The sequence below is a fragment of the Montipora capricornis genome, chromosome 14 (assembly GCF_036669925.1).
Source record: "Montipora capricornis isolate CH-2021 chromosome 14, ASM3666992v2, whole genome shotgun sequence".
Taxonomy (NCBI): domain Eukaryota; kingdom Metazoa; phylum Cnidaria; class Anthozoa; order Scleractinia; family Acroporidae; genus Montipora; species Montipora capricornis.
In genome coordinates this window covers 9705005-9722053 of record NC_090896.1, presented here as the reverse complement: position 1 = coordinate 9722053, position 17049 = coordinate 9705005, and the positions used below count along the sequence as shown (strand labels likewise).

General features: G+C 41.5%; 1 protein-coding gene across 3 annotated transcripts in view; it reads left to right on the top strand.

Annotated features, from left to right (window-relative positions):
* LOC138032971 (uncharacterized) overlaps window positions 1-16699 on the top strand; it is a 37009-nt gene extending 20310 nt beyond the window's left edge. The window contains exons 4-11 of one of the 3 annotated variants that reach the window (XM_068880697.1): window positions 747-972; window positions 3097-3446; window positions 5141-5373; window positions 6660-6955; window positions 8299-8667; window positions 9892-10045; window positions 10642-10954; window positions 14602-16699. In XM_068880697.1, the coding sequence (XP_068736798.1) occupies window positions 747-972; window positions 3097-3446; window positions 5141-5373; window positions 6660-6955; window positions 8299-8667; window positions 9892-10045; window positions 10642-10954; window positions 14602-14933 (2273 nt within the window). In that variant the 3' untranslated portion in view covers window positions 14934-16699. Of the gene's footprint in view, window positions 1-728; window positions 973-3096; window positions 3447-5140; window positions 5374-6659; window positions 6956-8298; window positions 8668-9891; window positions 10046-10641; window positions 10955-14601 lie in introns of those variants that run through there. The other 2 variants (XM_068880696.1, XM_068880698.1) reach the window with 2 other exon arrangements.
* Window positions 16700-17049: the final 350 nt, after the last annotated feature.

The window sequence follows — 17049 nt, the reverse complement described above, 5'->3', positions numbered from 1 at the left end:
TAATGCTGAAAAAAGTAACTGAGATTTATAAGGAAAACAGGCTTTGCCATCCAGCACACACGTCTTTTACATTTTTCAGACCTTTAAACCGCTCTAAAATTACGCACTTAAACGTCAGTTGTCTAAAAAATATTATTTTTACTAATTTCATCACGCTCTTTCCATTTCTGGCGTCTAGTTTGTACCACGACCATTTTTTTATGATTGACAAGGTCACATGACACAGTCATGCAAAGTGTCTATTGTGTTCATGTTTGATAACAATGATCTTGGTATTGCAGGACATTTGATATTACTGACGAATTTGCATGTCTCTTGGTGCAAGGGCTTTTTGGCATTCTCATATCTAACACAAAACGATTTCTTTGGCAAGTAGACAAAATTTTCCAATGAATACGGCACATAAATCTTCCCAGATTGTGTTAAATAATCCTGATATTATTTGCTGAACTATACTTGTTGACAGACGCCACATCCTCGTACTATTTCTAACACTTATGCGCATGACATTTTTAAATTCCCATATAAAATTTCTCAAACATCCTTCGAATTTTAACTAAAATTTCCAATAGTTTCTCCATGTTTATTTTGCTTTTTGAACATGTCGATTGAAAAGGTATGATGTTATCGTTATTTTGCGCTTAGAAGGTGGCTCTTTGTCGTTCTTGATTGGTTATTCATCTTTCACAATTTTGTAACCTTCCTTTCGTTCATGTTATAACCCCAAGCGCCCTTATTTAAAGAAGCCGCCTTGGCACAAGGGAGTGTCAGTGGAGAGGAAGAAGAAGAAGAAGGAAACCAAACCTTGTCGGAAAAGGAGGACGAAGAGATAGAAGTAACATCTGAAGAATCTGAGGATGACGAAGAGGTCGATTTAACTTCTGACGAGGAAATCGAGGTTTCATCTGAGGATGAAAATGAATTCTCGAGTCCCTTTCGCGACATGAATGAGGATAGCATTGTTATATGCAGGTAAACAGTCTTTGGAATTTGGAATTACGGTTTGTCCTATGCCATTAAAAATCATGGGAATCGCAGTGTTCTCGCCAGGCCGCGCACTTGCGGGAAAAATAGAAATGGCACATTAAAAGCCATGCAAGTGGGCTCACTTGTGCGCACAAGAATGCTACAAGCCAAACAGACTTTAGACGTAAGTTAGCAGTCTTTTAATGATTCCAGCGAAATTCCAGATCTTTGCTTCTTCAACTGAAGGAAACATTTTGTCAAAGCCTTCAATTTTATTAACTTTTGTCTTCGTCAGTCACATGAGTGTTGCGCAGCTTTGACATCTTGGCCGCCATTTTGGATCCGGTAGATACTTCGTGTAACAGATAATTTAGAGTGCGCGCTCATGTCATTCTTCGTGGTACGGAGAAAATTAGATTCTTTCCTTCGCTTTAAAGTACCAAGGATTTAAGAAAGTGTAGGAGATCATTGAAACGCTCGCTGGTAAGAGGGCAGCTTAGCAAGCAAGGCAAAAAAGCTATTTCGTTGAAGGAAGACCGTGTTTTTCAGAGTGGATTGCGATACACATGGCGTGCCTATGATGCCGACAAAAAGATCACGACCTGTAAGATCTGTCTCGAGGCAAACAAATCAAATGCGTTTACAATATTGTCGAAGGGCCACCATTGCATGAGTTCCAGTTTGAACGTGCCTTGATGAAATGGACAAAGAAATCACGAAGTACGTTTTCCGCTCTAGTCATGGAGCGCAAGTGACTTTGTCCCACCTAAGCTCCCACAGGGCCCGTATTTTTCAGGAAAGGGGGCCCTTGGACTCCTTAAGACAAAATCCTGGTGAGAACACTGTAATTGCAATGCATACTTCTTGCACATCGCCTAGTGTACCTGCAGGGCCACCTTGTCGCGGCGCTTTCTATACTCTCTCTGGGCAAGCTTCTTACGTCCACTGACAATGTGTCGTACTGTTTCAGTGGCATCTCCACACAATCTACATCTTGGTGACTCTGAGGTCGTATCTATGCTGTGCTTGATCGAGTTTGTTCTTAAAGCTTTGTTATTATTATTATTATTATTATTATTATTATTATTATTATTATTATTATTATTATTATTGCTTTGATGATCCATACGATGTTTTTGAAATTCATATTTAATCAATACATGTTTCGGATGAAACATCATCCATCGTCAGTTGACAAATGAGAAATAAACTAAAGTTGAGCAATAAATGGTGTAACAAAGTGAGATATAACATGAATAATTAAGGATGAAGGCGAGAACCTTCATCCTTAATTATTCATGTTATATCTCACTTTGTTATACTATTTATTGCTCAACTTTAGTTTATTTCTCATTTGTCAACTGACGATGGATGATGTTTCATCCGAAACATGTATTGATTAAATATGAATTTCAAAAACATCGTATGGATCATCAAAGCGATATCTTACTTCGTGCTGCTAAGAAGTTTTGGTATTATTATTATTGTTGTTGTTGTTATTATTATATTTCATATTTGAGAAAAATATAAGGTCGACAGCTTTCAAAGCTGCATCATCAGTAGGTAAAACTTTAATTTAGCGAAGTTTAAACAATTTCAAAATTCGACGAACACTATTTTAATGCTAACCACTTTGAATGAAATGAAGAGACTTATTTATCGATGATGATTCGGGGATACTCAGAAAAAATCCCGAGTGCTCCTTTACAGGAGTCGAAGCTGCGACCACTGAGCCACTGAGCTACAGAGGACTCCTATAGCTCGGTGGTAGAGCATCCGAAGTCACGCCGGAAGTAATCGGAAGATCGTAGGTTCGGCTCTTACGAAGGAGCACTCAGATTTTTTCCTAATATCCCCGAGTCATCATCCGGCGATATCTCTTAACTCTCAGTTGTATTTTTCTTTAAAAAAAAATGCATGACAATGCATAGTTAATATATAAGGATGGTTTTGAAAATTGACGAGTTTCTGTGTTACACAGTGTTTTTTCAGTGATTTGGATGATCCCTGGCGTGTTTGTAATTTGTTAGGAGATGGGTAATTTTAGGCCTGACTAACGAGGTAGGCTCGCTGCCCATAGATCGGTACGAATGGGCATAGTTGGTCAACTCTGTTGTTTGACATTTTCAGTGGAGAAGTTGTCAAAGAAGGGACACGGTGGGACCCCAAGGAAGTTGCCGTACATGTAATCTTCCCTTCTGGCGCAGTGTCTGAAGACAGAATATTAAAACTTCTTAGATGGAATCCTCGTGCTCGTTGTCCGCCTCTCCTTCATCAGGAGGACATTGTCAGTGATGTCATTGAGCTATCAGCAGTGGACAGTCCGAGCATTCAGCATTTCAATGAAGCTGTCACAATAGTCATTCCACACTGTGCCGCAAATCTTAGGGGTTATGAAGTGGTGATTAAAACTTTGATCAACAGTGAAACCAATGAGTGGGACGATATTGTTGAAACGGAGGATTTGCGCACAAAGCATGGTGAGAATTGATTGAGTTTTTTTGTGATTATAGTAAAGTGGTTTTTGTTACCTGAACCAAGTAACAGCAGACGACGGATGCAAGTCTTGTCTAGAAAGGGACCGTGTGTTTTAGGCAGCGTTTACACGAACGCGTTTTCATTTGTAACCGCATCGTTTTCGATGCGATTACGCCTTCTGTTTATACGCCACCGATCAAGACTGTTGGCCAAACTGGGTCGATTTGAAATCACTGCCAGAAGTGTAGCGCTTTCAAAACGATTCGGTTTCATCTGCCGTTTAAAGGGCGAAACCGCATCGATTTGAATACGGTTACTATTTTAGCGCGAAATTTCTATTGTAAGATTCAAATGGTGAATTCAGCACGTTGTGCAGCGTTCGCTTATACCATCAAGGCTTTGATTCTCTGGCGAAAACGGTTCCGTGTAAACACTTCCAAACCGCATCGATTTTGACGCGGTTTCAAAGTCGTTAAACCGTGTCTATGTGAAACCGCGTTCGTGTAAACGCTCCCTTACTTTCACAGTATAGATTGGTAATGGTAGTGGTTTGTTTGTTTTGGGGAACAGGCCTGGCGCAGTGGTAAGAGCACTTGCCTCCCACCAATGTGGCCCGGGGATCAATTCCCATATTCGTTGCTGTATTTGGGTTGAGTTTGTTGGTTATCTACCCTGCTCCGAAAGGTTTTTCCTCAAGTACTCCGGTTTTCCTCTCTCCTCACAGCATTTGATTTGATTTGTTTTGGTTTCCGTTGATTTGTAGTCTCCCCAATTAGCAGAGCACTCGTGCTCGTCTAAATAACCTTGAGATTTCTATAAAGTGATCATAATTTTATACCGCACAAATCAAATAAAGTCTCTTTGCGGTTTACAATTCTGTGAGAGATAGACCACCAACACCGGGGTCTCCCCCCTGGTGTGTGGGTTCTTAAACGGCCCACAGTGTGGATTAACATGAAGGATTGAGAGACGGGGTCTATGGTTTATAGTCCCTATGCGAGAAGACTTGAAAGTCTAACCATTTGCAGGTGAAATTACAAGGACAGCACTTTCTCCTCAGTTATTTTTCAGACCCTGAGTATTGTGAATCCGCAATCTCTCACACAACGTCCGATGCTCCACCAACTGGGCCAGCTGTCGTCGGTTTTAAAATCTGCTTAGAAATTGTTCCGCCTGAAATGTAGCTTGTTTGCACAAAAATGTTAATAATGCTGATTAAGATTAGTGGAGCGAATTTCAATGGAGTGTAGTAAAACCAAAATCAAAGTAATGCTTTGGCCAATCAAAAAGGACGTAGACAATCCAGTGAACCAGTCAAAACTTGAAGTAATTATACCTAGCCGACACAAAGCGCGGGAAAATGTGCACGCGCGAGCCACGATTGGTTTCGGTTTCACTTCTGATTGGTTGAAAAAATGGCAGGATAACTTTTAAGCAATTACTGAGTGAAGTAATGCAAAACCAAAGAAATTCGCTATTTAATTTCGACACTCAATTGAAAACCGCTCTAAGATAATCACCCCTGATTCTGCGCATGACTGCTATGAAAACCAACTCAGCTATACACTACTGATAGCATTGTCCATCTTTTGATCAACCCAAGCCAGTTTGACCAAATATGCACACTACAGCTCAGTGGAACATGTCTCCATTCTCCGTGGTTAACACAAGTCAATAACTCGAAGCTTTTTTTCAGACATTAAGGGAGACCACGCTGGCTCTGGTGACGTTCCAGACTTCCTCTTTCCTGTGGCTATCACTAAGATAACACAATGCTCGACGTTCGTAGTGGTCTGTCGTCTAAGATCGCATGAACATACCATCACAAGTCTGGAAAGCGAACTAGTGTGGCCTGACTTTCCACTTGCAAGAATATCTTTTCCGCAAAATGCGCTTCGACAAGATGAATCATTTGAAGTCATTGTCAAGGTTAGCCTGTCACATGTGTCAATTACCCGTGTTTAGAGGGACCGTGCTATGCAACGCGCATGTTCGAGTTGGTCAGAAAGAATTTGAAACGTCGGCTCGATTTTTCGAGTCATGTAACAGCCCTCGTAACTCAATGTATCCTTGGCTTGCAACTGACATCATCGCAGCTATGTTGGTGTACTGAACAATAGCGAAAAAGTCTTTTGGGAATTGGGTAAGGTAAAGTCTGCTACGAGCCTAGCCTAGAAGACCCATCAGGCCGGCGCTTATCTCCGGTTTCCGTAGCATGAAGCGACTAGGAGTATTTCTACTCCCCTCTGGATGGGATGCTAGTCCATCGCAGAGTTACCCCCAGCAATAGATTCGCCGGTACACATTTATACACCTGGGTGGAGAGAAGCACCGTGAGAGTAAAGTGTCTTGCCCAAGAACACAACACAATGTCCCGAACCCGAACCCGAGCCCGGACCACTTGATCCGGAGTCGAGCACACTAACCATGAGGCCACCGCGCGGTAATTTGGCTCAAACTCGAGGGACATTTTGCTTTTGTTTTGTACACCACCATGGCCGTCTAATCACGTGAATGCAAGCCATGAATATATATATATATTTTTTGAACAATGTAAGCCATGAAGCCATGAATAATGTGATTGCCTCGTTATACTCAAGCCAAAAACAAAATACTAAACAACTGAAGCAATCACTTAGACAAAAGCTGCTTACACTGCTCTGGGAAACTCTAGGTAAAAATTGGCTATTTGAGCCTTACGGCGCCTGCTCACTCCTCGTGCTAACATGAATGCACCAATTAGATACGCTTTTGATTGTTGTTCAGGAAAACCAATGAGAAGACACTTTGTTTTAAGGTTCCCCGGAGCTCTTCTCTCCCTCAGGTAAAAGAAGAGCTCTGGAGTCGAGATTGTGGCCAGGTTACTAAGGACACAACTGTAAAATTGTCTATTACCAAGGGAATACAGACGTGGATGCCGTTTCTTTTTCAAAGGAACACAAACATGTAAGACTTAAGTCTTCCAGGTTTTTTTAGTACGAAAGTAATTCTTCGTTTGTTACCTCTTTTTGCACTGAATTACCTCTGCTGCACTGTTACCAGAAAATTGCATTTCTCTTAGCCAATAAGAATGCACAGAAATGCATGAGCTCGTGTTCGTCTTTGAAAAATAATATTCTTGCTTATTTATTCCAAATTGCATTCGACATCATATGATTACATTAGTAAACATTACTATTTCTGTAATTTATTGCTTTATTTTCCATTTTACTCAGCTTCAAGAAGTTTCCCAAAAATTGTTCAAGAAGAAGGAAATTTTGCCAGGACCGATATTGCGAATAACGAGTCCAAAAGCAGTTGAGTTTCTGAAGCCTGTAACCATCCAGCTTCCATTGCGTTTGGGAGAACGTTGCAGGAGAAGAGACATCGATATGTCAATAGTCCGTGTTCGTGTCCTCTTGAAAGAATCAAGCCCTGAGGAGCAAGAGTGGATTGAGATAACAGACAAACTTGAGACGCCTCCGAGATTTGACGGAGATATCATCACATTTGAAGTCACGCACTTTTCAGTGTAAGTGTCAAAGCAAAGTTGAGATGACTTTTTTGCTCTTGTGTATTCTTTTTTCTTGAAGGTCCCCGGAACCTTTCCAGTTTTGGGCCTGAAAAGCCAGTTAAGAAACTTTAATCCGCTTGTTTCGATTTTAGCTGGTCTTTTTTAACACGTTTCCGAAAGTTCATTAATAATTCATGAGTGGATTAGACAATCAGGTCACCGATAAGTCGTCACGTGCACGAGCTTTATAACTAATGAAACATTCCTCATTAGAATTCCTTATATAAAACATACTAAGAAGACATAGCTTGTTTTTCTTGTATGCTGATGTTCTCCTCTCACAATTTAACCTTTGTCCGGACTCCAGAGGGACACGCTTTTTGTGGAATGCTTTTGAAACTGTTCAAAAACTTAGCAGCAGGGGTTTATCGGGTCTAAAAACACGAGGCGTAGCTGAATGTTTTTAGCAGTAGTGTAGCAGCTGATCCAAAGATTACTCGCCATTGGTTTGCAACCCTTGCACGAAACAATGACATGTCATTCTTTCCATTGTTTTAGCTATTGTTTGGGGTAAGGGTTGCAAACCAATGGCGAGTGATCTTTGGATCAGCTGCTACATCACCCGTTTATAGACCCGATAAAACACACTGCTGCTCGTTTTTAAAACATTACTTCAAGATAGCGAAACGGAAAATGATTGTTAAGTTTAATTGCTGAAAAATTTATGATACCCGAAAAAGGCCTTGAAAGTTGCGGGACTTTCAAGAAATTGGTTCCCGGAGATTTCCCCCCCTGCTTTTCTTGTACGACAAGAATTTCTTCATACTTTTGTTTGCCATCTTTGTAAAGAAGGTGATACCGATTAGTTTTATCTACTGAAAAATCAGAACTCCTGGCGAGCTACGTCGTTTCTCTAGGTCCTAATTGGACAATGTGTCCCGCTGGTCGGTGGGCTTTACAAAGTCATGCGCCCCTACAATTTTCAAAGGCGACCATTGATGTTTAAGTATGTCCTTTAGGAAGGATGTGAAACTATTGTAGTTGCCTAGGACGTTTTAATTGTCCTTTCGTCCGTCGCCTAGCAACTAGTTTGTCATCCTTCCCACGGGTGCATTCCACCTTAAGCGTCTATAGTTGCATTTGAAAATTTGTAGGCACATGACTTGTGTCTGGGATTCGAACCCGGTGACATTGGTTAGAGGCGTGGTTTTTCACCACTGTCACAGTTGCATCCCAGATTTCCAGGAAACGCGCAGAAGGACTCTTACGTTTTCAGATCACCCCTGAATGACGGAGATATAAGCAGGAGTGTCGAATTCTTTACCACGTCCATGCCTTACAACAACTCCCTCTTGTTGCAGTTTGTGGACTTTGGTTGATTGGTGTCGGAACAAACTACCGTTGGGTGGAGGCCCTGGCGCTGTTATTGATCAAGCTGTGGAACCAGAAGTCAAGAAGTTGGATTCTGTACCAAAAGCAGCATCTTTTCTAGCGTTTGTTCCCAGAGACACTCGTTTGCGCTGTCCATCGGAGTTAAGGCTGTACTGCTCGCCAACGTGTAAAAAACCAGAGGTAGAAGAAAGCGAGAGCAAGAAAGATAATGTTATGATAGGAGATGGAAGCTCAGATGAGCCCATGTATTTTAACAACAAAGCTTTCATGTTCCTATCCGATCCCGAAAATGTTGTCGCCGCTAGATTTCCTAAACGCTTACGGAAATTTCACGTCAGGTGAGATAATTTTCTCGGCTCCAAGGTTTGCTGAAGAAACGTAGAATGAAAGATGTTAGAACTGTGCCCCCTTTAACAAATTGGCTCCTAGGAGTAAGACTTCATATATTTTACTCTGTCTAATGTCAACAACCGCCACACCAACTCAAAAACTATGTTCTCTTTAACCCATTGACTCCTAGGAGCGAGACTCAAAAACACTTGTTTTGTTTTTCAAATTTCGCGTAAGCCGCCATCTTGAATAAATGTGACGCGTCGTGGTTGCCCTATTGTTTCAAAACAAAAACTATTTGCGTGAAAACAATAAAGGCAAACCGTAACACGTCACAATCGTTCAAATGGCGGCGCCCGGCAAATTTGAAAGTGAACTGAAAAAAGTGAATCTTAGGCCAAGATTGGTACGAACGATTTGAAGGTAAAGATAGAAAGTAAGTGGCCTTTGTTGTATGCTTGCGTTGTCGTCAAAACCTGGAAATAGCGATATTTCTTGTTTACAAACATTGACGTCACATTTCTTGATATTTAAAATTTGCCAATCATGGAACAAAAGAAGTCTTTGTATCCAAAGCCAATTAGGTTTTGGCATCATTAATAACAATGGGTGACGTCACGAAAAACATTGCTATTGGTGATTTGAGGAGTACGGCATTGAAATGCACTAAAATGCTTGTCGCACGTGCTGCACGACTATTTTGCTGGTTTTAATTAACCAATAACGTTGTTTTGTGGCGTTGTCGTTGCCGTACCCTTGGTCGTTTCCTGGTAGCAGAGGTCTCTTTTCTTTCGCGTTCGCTGGGCTTACGAGTACGGGAAAAGAGACCTCTATCATGGGTTGAAACCTACTCTGTTGAGCATGCGCGACGGTTACCTAGCGACCGAATCCTCACGTGATACTTCACATCTTGTACGGGCTCAATTAACAACAGGGGAATTACTGTAAAGGAATGCGCGAGACAGAGTGGGCTCAAGTGAAGGTCGTGGACGGCGGTTGAATCAAAGTAAGTGTCGATCCATGGCAGAGCTCTCTTTTCCCGCACTCGTCAGCCCAGCGAACGCATCTAATATCTGTCAGAAAACACTTTGCACCAGATTGTCTCATTGATTTCAATCTTCGTTGAGAGCATGCCTTTTAAAATGCTGCAACATTACTCAAAATTAACGATGTATAAAAGGGTTTTGTAGCATGTTTTGGACCGTGAGGACTGACACTTCATTTACTTTTAGCCTTCAAGACGAACCCTTTCTGAAGGGCCTTAAAATTCGTGTTGAGAATCGAGGAGACCTGATAGTTTCATTCTTCAAGAACCAAGAAAGAGACGAAGACGATATGTTGTGTGAACTGGAGGTGACACTACCTCCCCAAAGAGCTGATCCTGACGTAAGTGTGTAAAAAATACTCTTTGACGTGAACGAAAGAAAACCCTTCACCTTATAGAGTGTTTTCACATTACGTCACGGCAGCCATGTCGGAGAAGCGAAATATTTTTTTCGCGAATTGAACTCAATTGTTAAAATTCTGGTCATCTGGACGAAAACTCTCTATTTTCAGTACAGTAGAATATGATATTTATTGACATGTACACCTGTACATGGAAGGGCGCGTTAAAGTGTAGGTGGTTTTCATGTTACGTCATCGCCGCCATGCTTGTGGACGAAAACAAAAAATCTCTCATTAGCTTCCTTTTTTCGTCCACCAGCAATTGCACATTGCAGCATTGTTTTCTGTGTCTCAAGATAGTGGTTGCAAACCATCTATTTAGTAAATAAACCCCTTCAGGTGGGTGGTATGTCGGCTGATAATGTGTGCGGCTGAGAAATGTCCGAATAAGGAGACAGGGCCCAACTTTCCTCTAGTCTCCTACGCAGCCGTTCTTTGTGTCCGGCGTCACGCTACGCTCCTCCCCACACAAAAATAAAACGGCGACTTTCCTCAATGGACAATTTTATTGAATGTGTTTTATTAATCTTCGGCAGAAAACACCTGTGGAATTCTTTGGTTTGCGTCTTCGTGATACCACATTTGATGAGGCTCCTTTTGATGATCCGTATGGCATCCTCACTGCGTGCTGTGGAGTGCTAAACGAGATCAATAAAAAGCAAATTTACGAGGATCACGTGGAATTGTCGAGGAAGTCGATAATGGGTTTAATAGATGTAAAGGAAAAATTTCTAGCGGAACTTTCGAAGCTGCCTCAGGAACACAAGCAAAGGTGCTTTGACAAGATCGTCAGTAGGCTAGAAGCAGGTGGTGAGGGCCTGAAGCATATAAGAGATCGTCTTCTTGAAGGTGCGTAGGGTTTCGTAAAGACAGACGACTAGTAAGATTATTAGTGTTCTTTGCATTCTATACGTTGATGGAGGACGATTTCCGCAACGACTTGTTTCCATACTTGCGATGGGTTTTCCTCCATTCCGCTGTCGTCTGTAGGGAGTAGGGAGTTTTTAAACTCCCTTCTCCCTACTGACGACAGCGGAATGGAGAAGCAAAGACTACGGCTACGGCAACGAAAACGTCAGTCCAAAATATAACTTATCGCTATCGCAAGTATTTCGCGATTATTCCGTCTTGATCATATTGTACAATACGTGCGAACTGTCCTATAACTGGACTGGGTACGAACGGTTTTAAAATAAATGAATGTTTCATTGTTATATGCTCACGTTGTCATCATAAAATTTGGTGATTTCAAGCTGTTGGTTTGGTGAAGTACGGCAAAGAAATGCACGGAAATTCGTGCTGCACGTGCAGCACGAGTATTTTTCCTCTTTTAACCAATCACATTCTTGCTTTGTGTCGTTGCCGTAGCCGTCGTCTTTTCTTAAACTCCCTACTTTAAGATACACGACTGCGAGATTTACGAATACGTCCCCTTTGCTTTATCATAAGTCTGTCGCGATTATTCGATCTCGTTCAAGTCGTACAAGGTGGGCGAAGTATCCTAAGAACAAAATGGAGGAGCTGTAAAAATAGAGAATAGAAGTTTCTCTGTTTCGGTATGCTTATGTTGTCGTCAAAGACCATTTTACAGTCGTACCTAAGTTACCTAGCCTAAGAATGGAAGCGAGGCAGCCATTGACTCTGTTTTAATACAAAACCTTCGCACTGTTGTAATATGGACTAATAAGAATTACAACAACACAATTTTCGTGATAAAAGCAGTGGGGACTGTATCAATACAAGATCACCGGCAGCCTCGCAGCCATTCACAGGCTAGGTCGCTGAGCAAACAACTGTAGAATGGCCTATTTGATGATTTCACGTCGTCGTTATGCAGAGTACCACAAAAGTCTGTGCTAAAATGCGTGCCGCACGTGCAGCACGATTATTTTTCCCCTTTTAACCAATAAGATCATTGTTTTGTGGTTGTGTTGTTATTGCCGTTGCCGTTGCCGTCCTCCTTGCTTAAGCCTGGTTCTCACTTGTGGGATAAGCACAAGAATGAGTGGTATACGCAAACGCAGTAAGATCCAGTAAGATTCAAGATCTTCAAGTTGTCCTGATCACGATATACTTTCCAATCATTTTGTAATCCAGATCTTTTGGCTCTCTTGTAAGGCTTCCTTTTCTTCGTGCATAACTTAATTAGCTCTCAGGTGATCCATGGAGCGTTTTTCCGTGTTTGTATTTGTCGTTTCGGAATACACTCGTCGATTGCAGTAAATATCAGGTCAGACCATGCAGACCAGATAATATCAATGTTATCCTCTAAAAATGAACAGTGCCAGGGTTTGTAAGTGAGCAGCTCTCGAAGATAAGCCCAGTCTGCGTTGGAGTAACAGTAGATCGCCTTGTTTAATTTGCGGCGTTCGTAAGCTCAGCATGGAATTGAGGTGACAGCGCTATGTTCAGAAAAGGGATCTCCTTCAATCAAATTGTCAACAATGTCAGTATTCGATACCACGACTAAATCCAAAATATTCGCCTCTCGTGTAGGGCTATCTACTAACTGGGTAAAGAAATTGCCCTGAACAATGTCCAACCGCAGAATGTAATTTGCTGAATTTTTTAGCGCACAAGTATTTCGCCAATCAATCATACTGAAGTTAAAGTGTCCGACCAAAATCAAATCATTTCTCAAACCAATTTCTTGGGGGGCAGTTTGCAAATTCTCAAGAGGCTTCGTTTCTTCGTTGAGGGTGGGGTGGGGGGGGAATCGTTCCTTCGTTGGGGGGGGGGGTGGAGGGTCGGTAGAAGACTCCTAAAGTAGTAACACGATCATCAGAGAATAAAATATCGATAAAAATAAATTCAGATTCAGTTTGAAGAGACTCTCGAGGAGTGGCTGTAATGTGGGTCCCGCACAGCAATCAGCAAGCCTCTTCCATTGCATCCATTAGATTTACGATCTCGTCTAAATACCAAATAATTGTTAGGAAGGACTTCGCTGTCAGAGATAGAATTGTTCAAATGTGTTTCGGTTAGAACGATAATGTCGTGGAATCTACCACCTTCCAATTACTAGTTGGGATGCTCTATCACTGAGCTATGGCAGACTCGTGGAAGCCATGCCATTAAACTAGGGTCATATGACATCTGTATATAAGGATACATTGTGAAATGTGGGAAGGGGGGAAATGGGAGACCTCGTGACACTAAAAGTGCACTTAAACTCAAATATTTTTGTTCCTAATATAAGTGTCCCCATCCGAAGCAAATTGTTACCCAGAAATTCTTGTTTTTTCTGTACAATAATACAATACATACTTAATTGACCGCTCCCCATAGGCGCTTTTCAGGGCCAATGAAACACAACGAAACGACGGAACTGAACAACAACAACTGTTTAGAATCCCAACCGGCCGGAGGCAAAATAGGTGGCTATTTACAAGTGCAGGTGGGAAGTTGAACCAGGGACAATCAGGATCAAATTCAACGAGTGGTCAGAACGTGTCTTGAACCTGGGATCCCCGGATCTCAAGACAAGCGTCCCAACCACTGGGCCACACTGCCTCCTTCTGTGCTGTGCGAGCCACGTGAACTTGGCAAAATTTGAAGAAATTTGGACCCACGATCGTGTTGTGAGAGGCATGGGTCTACTCTCGATTTTACGTCACAATCTGAAAATAAAGGCGCGCCGCCAGCTTCTGAAGTCATGCGTCAGGTCCAGGCTAATCTACGCGACACAAGCGATACTGCCAAAATCTTTTGAAATGACCAAACTAAATAAATTCCCACGGAGGATGATACGGGGTGGATTCAATAAAAAAACTCAAAACCCTGGCGATTTTAGGTTCAAATTTTTACGTCCAGACTGTGAGAGGATAGTCGGTACACCTCCACTACGCGATTTTATCGCGTTCTATTTGAAAGACCTCAATGCAAGTATTACAGACCCCCGTTGTGTAAAATTTCTGAAATCCTGAATGTGTCAAAGTTCAGAGCCTAGAAAGCAACGTAGAATAAAGCAGAGCACACCAGCCTCATGAAGAACAATCTCAACTTTAAAGTGGAGCTGGACGTCAAAGCGTTAGATACGTATCATGGAGGACAATAACTACTGAACTGAACTGAACTGAACAGCTTTGTATTGCTGCTTAGCTATTAGGCAACGCAGAATAAAGCAGAGTTCACCAACCTCATGAAGAAGAATCTCAACTTCCAAGTGGAGCTGGACGTCAAAGCGTCAGATACGCATCATGGAAGACAATAACTGAACTGAACTGAACAGCTTTGCATTGCTGTTTTGGAAGAAATTTTCCATTGCAAAGCAGTTTGTGACGTGGGTCCAAATTACTGCTAGTTTTGATAACTTTGCGCGTCTTCCCGGCAGATAAAAAGCTAAATTTTGAATCGTCAAATATGTTTGCTTTCGGTGGGGAGATCAACATTGTAGACCAAAAATATTTGAGTTTAGGTGCATTTAAACAAAATCATTCCTTGCATTTCTGGACGTATCTAAACCGTTAACCTAATATGAATTTGCCCTGCATTAGCTCGAGCCAAGATCAACGAACAAATCAGTTGTCGCATTTGTGATGTGGTTGCCGAGAAAATGCAAAAAGGAACTTCTTGGATAACTCTGGCAAGAGATCTCGAACCAAAGATTCCAGAATCTGATATTGTCGAATTACAGGAGAACGAAGTCTCTCCAAAGGAATGCTGTCGATTTGCACTCAGAAAATGGTACCAAAGATTTACGTCCCAAGCAACAAGCCAAGAGCTCATGCGGTGTCTCACAAATATGGGTTTCGCAAACTTTAATTGGCATATAATGAAAGAACTCGGCCTTGTATCATACGAAGATATCCCAGAGTCGGAGAGGTGACAAGTCATGCATCAGTTCGCTGGCGAATTGCGGAAAGTGCACGTGGCCATCGATGATCAGTAACATGATCAACTTAACTAGATTTAACACCCGGTCTCAGTTGCTTAAAGGCAAGGTAACTTTATCTGGTGGATAAGTCACTACCCGACAGTTTCAATCTGTGCATAGGTATTTGAATTTGGGCACGTAACCGTTGATATGCACATCGTAAGCACATGTAAGTAAAGGCGTGGACAAAACGTTTGGAGTATCCACCGGATAAAGTTATCCGGCCTTTCAACAACTGGGGCCTAGTAAATACTGCAACCGATCCTTATTTTTGGAGCCCTCCAAACATATAATCTTCTCTGTCTTTACATTTGAGGTAACAAAATTCGAATAACTGCAATCTGTGCACTGACGCATGCGCACTGCCCCAGTTACGCGGCAGGTATGCTTTATTTCCGATTTAATAGAGTATTTTTGTCGTCCTTTATTGTCCCCCGTTCGTTTGAACGGGAAAAAGGAAAACGTGTTTCAATATTCTTGTACGGTGACCTAGTGACAAACGCTGTACCCATTAGAAAGTAGAATGTAGTCGGAGTCAAAACGATTAATTCAATTTTTCTTTCACTTAAAATGACATTAGCCACCACCTTTAGGTCAGGGTACCAGTGTGCCCGAGTCTTTAGTTCTGAGCACCGTCATCAGGTTTAAAGAGATTTTTTCCTCATGCGCATGCTCAGAATCAACGGTCAGTTTAATTAATCAAGGATATATCCAAGAGCAGATAAGTTAAGATAGTGGATCCCTCATACATGGAACTCGTCAGTCCAAAGAGATTTTTTTTTTTAAATCTAATTTTAGCGCATGGTTCACCCACGCTGCTATTTTTTAGAGAGCACCTGATTGGCCTGTTGTAAGGAGTAAAATTTTCAAGTATGTACGGCATTGGGAAGGAGAACTTAAAATAGCTCTGCGAAACTAAAAATAGATTTTAAAGAACTATGATGGAGCATGGGGATCCGTTCTCAGTCTTACCTCGTCCTCTCTTGATATCTCCCATCGCATTCGAAAATACCTGGGTATAGGAAGCTAGAGGATATCCTCTAAAACAACAAACAACAAACAACATCCAAGATGAACGCTTTAGCCAGAACCACAATTCCTGGTTAAATATATTGATAGATTTTTATTGATAAATGTACTTGACACAGATTATGCGGGGGCAAAAATTCGTGTCGAACGTTCAACTTGGTGCCGAATGTAAAAATGTAATATAGTCGTTTCAAAATCTTCGAAGAAGATTCATCCTCATAGTGCATGATTGTTCGTGAGAACATATATAGTAACCTCTACAAGTAAATTTTAAAGAAACAAAGAACATCGAAGATCAATGCTGCAGTCCTAACCACAATTTTTTCTCTTAAATATTTATAAATTTTGATTCAAAAACGTACTTGGCAAAGCTTGTGCGGGAAAAAACATACTCGGCGTATTCGCGTCAAACGTTGGTGCCGATATAATCACTGCTCATCTTTCGTTTTCCTTAAAGGGGCTATGAAATAGCATTTTAGCTCATTACAAAGTTGGTGTATGCTTGTAGGAGTAACAGGATTTATACAAAGTGTATTTGAAAATCTTTTGAAGCGCGTGTATTTGTCCATCCTTGCAGTGCATGATTATATGTGAGACGAAATAAAATAAAAAGGAAAACGCCTTCTTTCCACCCACGGTAGAAAGGTTGGCAAGAAAGCGAATTAAACTTCTTTATTTTATGCACAGTTTACACTACTTGTCTTGGCATTGCAGTGTCTTATTGCGCCTTTCATAAGCATGCGGAGTTGCGGAGTTGCCATTATTCAATCTCATTATTTTATTCCCTGCTTTTATATTACCAATTTTTCACGCTGAAAAGCTTTCTCGTCCATAAAACAATATTTTCAACATGATATACGTGTATCGCAAGTGGTACTGTCTTGGCACTGATGCTTGCGTGACTTTCCCCTCCTGATTTGAATTTTGTTCGTGACTCGAGTCTTCGTTACTCTAGCCTCCTGCGTAGACATTTTTTTGGCTACTTGCTGAAACGAGTCACACATTCATTTCCCTTTGTAACTGTCATCTGGAGATCACG